At 32.3% G+C, this 11,088-nt stretch overlaps 1 protein-coding gene across 1 annotated transcript in view; it reads left to right on the top strand.

Moving 5' to 3' along the window:
- Positions 1-812: 812 nt before the first annotated feature.
- The window catches only part of LOC129234070 (serine/threonine-protein phosphatase 6 regulatory ankyrin repeat subunit A-like), a gene marked incomplete at its 3' end in the record, with an annotated part of 31,466 nt that continues 21,190 nt past the window's right edge, over positions 813-11,088 (top strand). The window contains exon 1 of the mRNA XM_054867961.1: positions 813-851. Within this exon, the coding sequence (XP_054723936.1) occupies positions 843-851 (9 nt within the window). The remainder of the gene's footprint in view (positions 852-11,088) is intronic.

The following is an 11,088-nucleotide window of genomic DNA, read 5'->3' as shown; positions in this document are numbered from 1 at the left end:
TAGCCCTGGCTATAGGGCGGTAACTTACTAAATATTAAATGGTCGAAAAAATAATTTTGACACATTTTGTTCTGTTTTTGATATTTTCTCACAAAACGTAGTTTTCAAAAAATAGTTTTAGGCACAAGGGTTTTGATTCGCCATTGCGTTCGAGAATTGATGCTACTCTATTTCCCCCTATGTATTTGAATTTTTCAACTGTGCAATGACATATTTTTAAATGTGGGGGTAATGTCGCGACCCCCTTGGAGGTGGCCGCCCACGGGTTGGGAACCCCTGGACTAACAGAAATTAACGAGGTTTTATTTTTAAGGGGGATAATGCAACTGTTACTTGAAACCTGGCACTTCTCAATGCTCTCTATTTTTTTCTACTCTTATTCTATTTTTCTCTTTCTAGCTTTATTCTGAACTAACTTTGGTAATTTAGTTAGGTTTTTATGAATGAATTAATTTGTTTTTCAACCTCTGCTCTTTTTAGCTTTTACTTCGTTTTAATTTCTGTAATCTTCATTCCTTTGTTTTTTATTTTATCTCGCCTCCTTTTTTGCCCTTCTCCAGCGGTCGGGGCCATTTGCGCAATTTGTTTACGATTTAAATCTCGGACTCCCCGATATGAAACTTTTGTGTGCTGTTCAGTTAAAATGTTCGATTTAGGAGGAATTTATTTTTGAAATGTTTGCGAATAGGATAATATATATTGTTTAAAATCTGTTTGAATACATAACCTATGTTCTATCTTTTGATTCTAATTACAGGAACTGCAATTGCAGGCACTGGGAAGTAAAAACAAAAGAAGATATTTAAGTCTTGGAAAGAGTGAAGAAGTAAAATCCAGGAAAGATGAACTCCGTAAGTGAAACTACTTTTGTTTGAATTTTTTCTTTCAAAAACAGAACTGACGCCAAGGTAAGCCAATGTTTTGGAATGCCTGTACCTCAGAAGGACGTGAGTCACGTTATGGTCATTTAACGGGAGAGAGGAAAAACTTTTTCTGGCTCATACAAAGGATGGGGCGTGCGCTCTTTTAAAATTGGTAAAAAAATGAAAAGGAGTTTTTTGAAAAGAATGACGTTCACGTGGCTCGATACTGAATAGGCTTCCACATACAATGCACTAATGAGCGGAAAATCGCAATTTTTCGACTCAGTCAGGGCCCAATACAGGATTTTGCTACCATTTTTCGGTACCTTCACAAAAATCTTATTTTGAAATCGTTACTTTCACAAAAATCAAGTAATAAAATCAGTAGCTTCACAAAAACGTCGAAAATTTCACAAAAATTCGCATTTCAAAATAAAATTTGTTTCTCTGTTTAAAACAAAATATACTCATAAAATAAAATTATAAGCAGGTTTATGTGAACGATTGCTTAAATCGAAACCTTTTTGTAATATTTTAACTAATTTTTAGCTGTTTCACTCCAAAGCAAGACTATCGCAATCTTTTAAACATCTGTTTTGAGGAACCGTTTTTGTCATAATTTCCTACATTGTACACAGCACATAGACCATTAAACTGAAATTACGACGGTATTTTTAGTACTTCTTGGGTTAAAAATAATACCAGATGACATTTACACTTTTCGAACTAAAATTTCACTTGTTCCACTACTTCTTTTACAAAATTTAGGATGCGCCTAAAATTTCACAAAAACAATGCTGAGAAAAAAAAAAACTTTCACAAAAATAGAAGGATGCAATACTTTCACAAAAATAGGTAGCGGAGAAAAAAATCCTGGATCGGCCCCTGTTAGTTCAGTCTGGCTCTGGGGTGCAGATATTATCTTGAATGGAACGTGGGCTTCTTCAGAGCAAGAAAGAAAATGGCGTTAGAAAGTATTTTGAAATGAACCCTAAGTTTTGTGTGTGTGGAGACTCGTTAAAGTGACGCTTGCTAAAAATTGAATTCCAGTTTATCAACCTTTTTTTTTCCTCCCTTACATTTCCAATTTGAACACAAACTCTCTGATTTTTTTTCTACGTCACATTCCACAGTTTTGTATGCAAACCAGGGATCACCAATATGTATCGATTGATATGTACCATGATACAGTTGGCTCTCTGTTTCACGGCACTCCACTTAACGACTTGCTCTATTTAACGACGGCTTTTCACGGTCCCGAATGGTCCACTGTAGTGTTAAAAGCATTCTATTTAAGGACACTTTCTACTTAAGGACAATTTTTTGTGGTCCCTTGAAAGTCGTTAAACAGAGAGCCAACTGTATTTAATAGGATGATATGTATCCAATATTTATTTTGAAAATATCACGATATCTAATGTTTAAGATAGTTGTTTTAGAAACTATCTAAAAATTATTTGAGTGAAAATCCGATTTTACGATTCTCGAGGATCTTGGTTAAAAAAACGTAAATAATGGGAAATAAATAGCAGCAAATCTGTCGACGGGATTTGATGAAAAATCTTTAAATGCAGAAAAAACGTAAATTCGGAGGACGTAAAATCGGGCTTTCGATTGTATCGAAGTGATTCATTCATCAATAAAAATAGGAAAAAATGTAGAATGTATTTAGAATATGGTTTATTATATCATGTAATATTATGTAATACTTTCAAGGCCGCATTAAGGGGCGGGTTTCTAGGGTTTGAACCTCCTCTGAATTTTTTCTAAACTGTTTTTAAAATTTCTTTTCACCACATTTTTTGTTGAATGTTTAAATTATCAGTTTTTGAAGAATGGTGCAGCTCTCAAATTCTGCTTTATCTGCTGTATTTATTTTTACTGTAGTTACTATGAATATCATTTCTTTCAAAGCAATACAGTGTTTTCCTCCAGATTTTGAATGCATAAAACACACAAGAACATCCAAATTTTTTGAATTTGAAAGTCTCAAACTCTTAGATAACATATTTTAAAGGTGTCAAAAAATATTAAGTTAAGGGGTGCGTATATTCGAATGTGTAGCATCTGTTCTTTTGAGTTAGAAAAAGACATAAAATATTTAGCAGGGGTAATGTTGTGTACCCATCACATTTTTTATCTTCTAAATTTAATAGCTACATCATTTTTAGCATTTATATCTTTCACGTACATAAAGTGGCACCCCCTCATTTAAATAAAGTATTGTAACAAAAATCATCAAAGTACAGTAGGCGCCGCTTAATGTGATCACTTTGGGACAAATATAATTCGATAACAATAACCGACCGATAACAATAACCGAAAAGAATCCAGGAGACACAAAATAATGATTTTTTTCCAATTAAGATGCATTTATTTTGGCAACCTCAAATTAAAATCACAATGAGTCAACTGAACGCAGTTTCAAATTACAAATTATTAAATTAATAGAATGAAAATATCTGAATTATGAAAAGTTTAAGCTAAATTATGCAATTTTTAATCACATAGTAAATAGAGAAGTAAAACATGACCGTTTCCCCCGACATTCGTAAACCAGTTTCAAAGCACATTCAGCTCTTCTATCTTTTCCAGCGTGGTTTTGTTTGTTGTTTAAATTTTAATTTAACTTTGCTTTGTTCTCAATCTTGACACAATTCTTTAATAGTTTACGAAGTAATGGCAACAATAGAGGTCCTACATCAATGCCATGTCCAGCGACTGAATTTTTTTGGGTGCAAAAGAAAGTTTTCTTAGGGGGAGTTTGTGGTCACTGAGGGCGAACTTTCTGCAGCTTCATTCCCAGAAAAATTTTGATTGAAAACCACAAAATGCTACACAGAATGTGAGTCTCGTCAGGGTTTGCCTATGGATTTCTGTTAATTGAGGAACAAAAACGGGGAAAAGATTGAAAGTTTAGGAAAAAGTGATAACAATAAACGAAGACGCCGATTACAATATGCGAGTTTTTAAACGTTTGTTAACGTACAAGTGTTCCGGGACTTCGTGATTCTGATAACATTAAGCGAATGATAACATTAACCGTGATCACATTAAGCGGCGCCTACTGTATACAGGGTTGGCTTTCTGCCGGCAGAAACCAGTTTTTGCAATGCCAGTGGCAGAAACTGGTTATAAGCGGTAAAAAGCGGCAGAAACTGGCAAAAACTTAAAAGTGTCTTTAATGACTCAAGTAATTAACAAATGATATTTGTTTAAGTCAACTAAAAAATTAAACATCATTTCATCATTTTAAAAAATAAAATCCAATGCTAGCCCTTGATTTAGTTCAGAAAGTGAACTTTTCAATTACAGAGGCTCATAGTATTTGGATTAATTTAACAAAGGATAAAAAATCATACGGGAGAGCTTAGAAAAGAGAAGGGACATACAGAATTAAACAGGCATTACTGATTGTAATTTGCTCATTTATATGCTTCCTCTAAATTGTTTGTGATTGAAATTATAATGTCATGTGCTTCAAGAAGAAAGTGCCAGAATTTTACTTGCCTAGAATTTTGTACCTAATGTCACAGCTTTGCAAAACAAATTGGCCCCATTACTCAAAACTTATTTTTCTAGTCAAATTTTTACCACAACCCCAGTTACTACATGGTGGACCAGTGATACAATAGATGAAAGTTTCACAAACATTGTTTGCTTCTTGATGCATTGCCTGCTAGCTCTTCTGTTTCAAGAATATTCTTAAGTTTCTCATTTGTGCGTAGTAAATTGAGAACCTGTTTAGATTTTAGAATCCACCTTTTCGAAGACGCAATTGCAGGGTTCCAACAATGTAACATTTGATTTTGAATTGTGATAATTTTGCAATAAAATTACAGTGCTTAACAATTAATTATTTTTTCCATGCATTTTCTGTTGTATTTAAAGAATTAATTTTTCATTTTGTGAGTTTTCGTCAGTTTCTGCCACAAATGTTGCAGAAAGTGGTTTTTGCCATGCCGGTTTTAACCGGTTTCTACCAGTGGTTTTAACCGTCTCGGCAGAAACTTGCCAACCCTGACTGCCCCAAAGCAGAATACTACTAAATTTGCGACGTACGTCGCAGAACAGATGCCTGAGCTGCAGAACAGTTCTGTTCAATTGTGACAGGAAAACTCATACAAATTTTCTGCAGAAATTCTACTGATTTTTGTGAAATTTCTGCAGGAAATCTGCAGAAACTGCAGATTTTTTGCAAATATCTTCCAACTCAAGGTAGAATTTGCACAAATTCTGCAGATTTCTTTATAAATTAGAAAAAAATGTGAAATTCTCGGAAATAACGATAATTTGGCGGAAAGCTCACAAAAAATGTTGAATTCGATAAGTCATCTGCAGGGACTTTAGATTTACTTTGAACTTAAAGAAATCTTCAGAATTTGTACAAAATTCTCTTTTGAATTGGATGATAATTGTATAAAATCGACAATTTCTGTAGAAATTTCATATTCTAATTTTAAAAAATAATCTAATTTTTCTAGCATTTTTGCTTCGTCTTTTCCTTATTTTTCCCCAATCGATCTTCACCACTGCAATTTCCTTCACAAACGTATGTTTTAGAAACATGCCAACGTTAAAACACATCCATCGCCAAACATTGCGTGTGTTTGAGATTTCTATCCATTTGCATCCTAAAAATATTGCAAATTTTTTGAACGTTTTGAAGCGTTTTATTATATGCTACTCTAACTCGACTCATTTTATAAATTATTTTAGTAATTTATTTATTAATGTTATTTTATTCCTCCTTCATGACATGTAAAATTAACCAAAAACATGTTCAACATCTAGGTTCGGATTTTTATAAAATTTTGTATCTTTGCTCTTTCTAAGCGTTTAAGTAAGCATATAAAATATTTTAGGGAATCTCAATCGGTTTAAGTTCCACAGAAATGCATAGCTAGCAACAGTAGTATTTAAAAAAAAAAAAAAAAACTCCTGAGCCATTCCATTTCAGATCAGGCAGGGTCTGTCACATGACCATCACCAATTTTTTTGAAAAAAATACAGTAGTTACAACTAAGGGACATATGAAATATCCCAAAAGGATTTTGCAAGAAAATTTTTTTTTCTTCAGTTACAGTCTATTAAAATTCTGCACAAAATCCGCCATTTTGGAAAAAACCGGCAAAACACTCCATTTCAAATGGACATTATTTCAAAAGTATTTAACTTATTTGAATAATTCTTTTTTCTAAAAATAAATAAGGACCCATATATCCTCTAGACATCGTTTTTGAAAGTTTAGTTAGATTTTTTAATAAAGAAAAAAAATCATTTTTGTCGCGAAAAAATTGCATTTTTACCGATTTTATGATTTTTTTGTCCATGAAAAAAAAGATTTTTTTACTAAACGGAGATGGCAGTCTAAAGCCCTTATATGATAGTTTCATAACATATTTTATTATAATCCTTGGATGCATACAGCCTCGGAAATAAAATTTGAAATTTTGAAAATTTTCAAAAATTAGCGATTTTTGAAGTGATTTTACTCAAAAAACCCATTTTTAAAAATCTAAAAATTGGCTCATTTGAACCCCATATAATGCTTAACCAGTGGGTAGACACCGTTTCCCGTATTTTTTCCCATAAAATGTTTTATGATTTTTTGAAAGTGACCTTATCGCCCATGGCGTGCATGTAAAATAAAAATTTCTAATAATTTCAGTAACTGAAATTCTGGTTATATTAATGCCTAATAACTACAATAAAGGTGCCCTTTATCAGGAACAACTAAAATCTTATTAACTTTTAATAATGTAGCAGTATCAAACCGCTTCTGTTGACCCAGTCAATTCGTCTTTTTGTACTTTGTTAAATGAATATATTTTTCTGCTGATCAGCGCCTAATTGTTATGGGAGCTGAGATCCCATACTTCCTTATTTGTTTCACTCAAACTTTTGTATTTTTGACCGAATTCAGGCCACTTAAGCATTAAAATAAGTTCTGAAGACGATAGGGATCCTGACCTTCTTTTGTTAGAAATTGGATCCCTGGCTATAATAGCTACCTTTGGTGAGATCTGTTTGGTTACCTCAACTTACAACCATGTTCAATTAATAATTTCTCTCATAAAACAGTGGGCTTTTTAAATTCTTAAACTACAAGTGAGTTTTGCGGTATGAATTTAGTATACATATTCTTACGTATAAAAAAAATCATACTAGGTAGGATCCAAAAATTATGTGACAACAACATTCGCCAATGTCAACCAAAGCACGAAATTAAAATTAATCGTTTTAAATGCATTGTATTGTTCTTCCCTTTGATGGTTTCCCCTGTTGTGTAATTGAGTTGAAGAGAAAGAGAATTGAAAGAGAAAAAATATGATTTGTTGCTGCATATGAAAGTAACGGTGAATGCATAGCTTTGGAGACAAAATAAACTAATATTTATAAAAAAAATATAGATTTTTACTGTTTCTGATAAAGTACATCATTATCGTAGCTATTAGTCATTAATATAATCACCAAAGGCTCTTCTATCTAAAGGCTACACACAGAGTCTTACAAAAAGACGAATTGACTAGGTCATCAACAGCGGTTTGTTACTGATATATTATTAAAAGTTAGTAAGATTTTAGTTGTTCCTGATAACGGGCACCTTTATTGTAGTTATTGGGCATTAATATAACCAGAATTTCAGTTACTGAAATTATTAGAAATTTTTATTTTACATGCATGCTATGGGCGATAAGGTCACTTTCAAAAAATCATAAAACATTTTATGGGAAAAAATACGGGATACGGTGTCTACCCACTGGTTAAGCATTATATGGGGTTCAAATGAGCCAATTTTTAGATTTTTAAAAAATGGGTTTTTTGAGTAAAATCACTTCAAAAATCGCTAATTTTTGAAAATTTTCAAAATTTCAAATTTTATTTCCGAGGCTGTATGCATCCAAGGATTATAATAAAATATGTTATGAAACTATCATTTAAGGGCTTTAGACTGCCATCTCCGTTTAGTAAAAAAAACTTTTTTTTCATGGAGAAAAAAAATCATAAAATCGGTAAAAATGCAGTTTTTTCGCGACAAAAATGATTTTTTTTCTTTATCGAAAAACCGAACTAAACTTTCAAAAACGATGTCTAGAGGATATATGGGTCCTTATTTATTTTTAGAAAAAAGAATTATTCAAATAGGTTAAATGCTTTTGAAATAATGTCCATTTAAAATGGAGTGTTTTGCCGGTTTTTTCCAAAATGGCGGATTTTGTGCAGAATTTTAACAGGCTGTAACTGAAGGAAAAAATTTTTTCTTGCAAAATCCTTTTGGGATATTTCATATGTCCCTTAGTTGTAACTAATGTATTTTTTTCAAAAAAATCGGTGATGGTCATATGACACTTTTCATACCTGCCTGCCTGATTTGAAATGGAATGACTCTCCTGTATGAAACGATTTTGGTTTAGGGCATTTGTGGGAAAGGCCACTTTCAATGTTTGTGTATGCTGTGCTTGAAGTACTTGCAGAACATTTTTGGTCAAATGGTTTTACGTTGCAGAACATTGTCAAGTATTCTGCTTTGGGGCCTGACTGTATATGAATAAAATGAAATTTTATTGATCACTAGCTGACCCAGCAAACGTTGTTCGGCCATATAAATATTCTACAGTGAACAGTTTGATTGTTAATTGAAAAATAACGAATGTGCTGTAAGTTTGCGGGGATGAGATCTTTGACAGAAGGAGGAATAGAGCGATGTAGACGACGATCACCGATTAAAAATAACCCACCAACCACTCATTTTCTCAATACAGTAATACACATGCACATACAAGTAGACAAAATTTTTGTATTGTTCAACATTTGGAAAGCACTGCTTTGTGATACAAAACAAATGCAGGATAAAATGTCAAAATGACGCGATGCTCCGGCAAAACATGGAAAACTATCGGTGATTTAAAAAAAATTTGTTGCCATTTTCTGTTTGCGTACAAATAAAATGTTTGTAAGAAATTTAAACGAGGCCTTTACAATGAATTTTAACCATGGTTTTCAAAAAACAGTTCTGGAAAGGGACATTTCAAACCAAACTTTCCCATTAAGAAAAATATGCAACACTCAAATTTATGATTGAAAGCTAGTTAGTTATAACAGAGAAATTCTCGATTTGACTTGAGCGCACTTTTCTTCGTTTGTGAAATCTTTTTCTTCGAATAATTGAAAACTGCAGGTATACTTAAATTGTTCTTTCCGACCCAGAAAAGTTATTTTGTCCTTTTCAGTGCATCATGAAAAGTGCTTTTATTTTTATAAAAATTCTGTTATTCTGACATGATACTTGAAAGCAAACTTTTTCCTGTAATATTATTCACAGTATGTCTGCCTGACTGTTTAATAGTCTTATCGGGCTGGAAATATTTAAACGGAGAAAGCGAGGAGAAATGAATTCACCGAAAGTTTTTCAAGATAATTATGATCATACGAGCTACTTTACTTTACAAAAAGCGAAATGTGAGGCGTTGCTTAATTGAGGCAAATAGTTAAAAACAACCGAAAACTTGAGACTTTAATTCAATCGTTTTTTTTTCTTGCCGTGTCAAGACATTTGTATAGAGTATTAGATATAGTTTGTATATTGTGTCTTGCAGATGTGGGATTTAAAAAGTAAGAAAAACTATTTAAAATATAAAAAAGAAAATAAATATAATAAGGTGCAACAGTCAAATAATAGTTTCGCTTTGAAAAAAAAAGGCCAAATATCTGCTTTTGAATTTTTTCCCCTCAGTTGAGTGTGGTTGAAATTAGTGGAAAAAAGCCTGATAACAACCAAGCCTGGCAACCCTGAGCAAGTTTAAAATTTTATATGGACACTCATTTTCATCACAAGGGTTGCAAATCGTCTGTGCTATGGGGCTTAACCTAAGCAAAGTCTGCATTATGAAATGATTTTTTTAATTTGCATTTTTACAGAAAAAACACGGATGTAGATGAATGAGAATAACTACAATTAAATCCGAAATTGCTGTATATATATTGTTAAGAGTTCGTGCAGCTTCAAACTTTCTTGAAATGACGACACAGTTCTTGAGAAAACGCAGGAGATTTATTTACAACTATCTACAAGAAATATCGTTAACAACTGCTAAATTAACCATAGCAATTAGGCAAATATCGATTGACACCACTCAACGGTCGAACACGTATTTACATCAAAATTCGCAAAAATACAGCTGAAGGGCTTCACAAAACAACCAGCGCGCCACTGACACGATTCACAAGCAAAAACTAAAACGAGACTGACTTCGAACTTGCCGCAGGGCTATTTATAAAACCCCGAAGAGAGCTCTCGAATATTCCAGAAAATCGCAGACCGTTCTACGACCATCTCATATTTTCTTTTTATTCCATTCACAAATTTTATCATTCCGAAGTGAGGGGGCCGTATACTTCAGCCGAATGTTATGGGGTGGTATGTACATCACAAAAAGCTATTTACGGGTTACGTTACTAAGATAATTTTAGATAAAAATAATGAAATAAAAGCCAAATTTAGCTAGATCACAAAAATAATTACTATTTACAGAATTTGTTACAATATGTATATACACAAACATCCACAAGAACTGCTTGTTTAAATAAAAGCTATAATGAGATTTAAAATAAAAATGAATTTGCTAAATTATTTAAAGGTATTAAAAAAAAATTCTGTAATCAATTTATCCTTTAATGTTCATTATTAATACTTTATTCTTGTTATTCGATGCACTATAACTTATTACAGATCCTCTTGCCCTATTAGAAGCCCCTGGTCCTCTAACATAATCCATTTCATTCTAAAAAAAAATTTTACTGTCAAAGATAATGACTAAAAACCCGTACATTTTTAAATGCCGAAGCATTTCAGTTTCTTTGGAGTGAAAACCTACTAAAAATATTTGATTCTGAGTAAATGCTGTAGCAACGATATCAATAATGTATAAAATCAGTTCATTGTATTGGCAATTTGTTTTGGAAGAAAAAGTTTTGATATTTTTCCGAGTTTTGATTTTTTTTTTTTTTTTTTTTGTTTTTATCCGAGTGCAATGTACAACATTTTCTTCTTATTTTCTGACAATTTTTAAATGTTCCACTGGATTTTTTTTTTTTTTTTTGCTTTTTTTGTTTTTTTCGTTAGACAGATGGATTATGAGAGCGTGGTTGCTGGGCGAGTTTGGCGATAAACAATAGAGTTGCGGAACTATTTTTACATTTGAAAGATATTATTTGATGTCTT

This window comes from Uloborus diversus, unplaced genomic scaffold (assembly GCF_026930045.1).
Source record: "Uloborus diversus isolate 005 unplaced genomic scaffold, Udiv.v.3.1 scaffold_971, whole genome shotgun sequence".
In the NCBI taxonomy this organism is placed as follows: domain Eukaryota; kingdom Metazoa; phylum Arthropoda; class Arachnida; order Araneae; family Uloboridae; genus Uloborus; species Uloborus diversus.
Note: the sequence above shows the minus strand (reverse complement) of the source record. Positions and strands in the feature narration are given on the sequence as shown.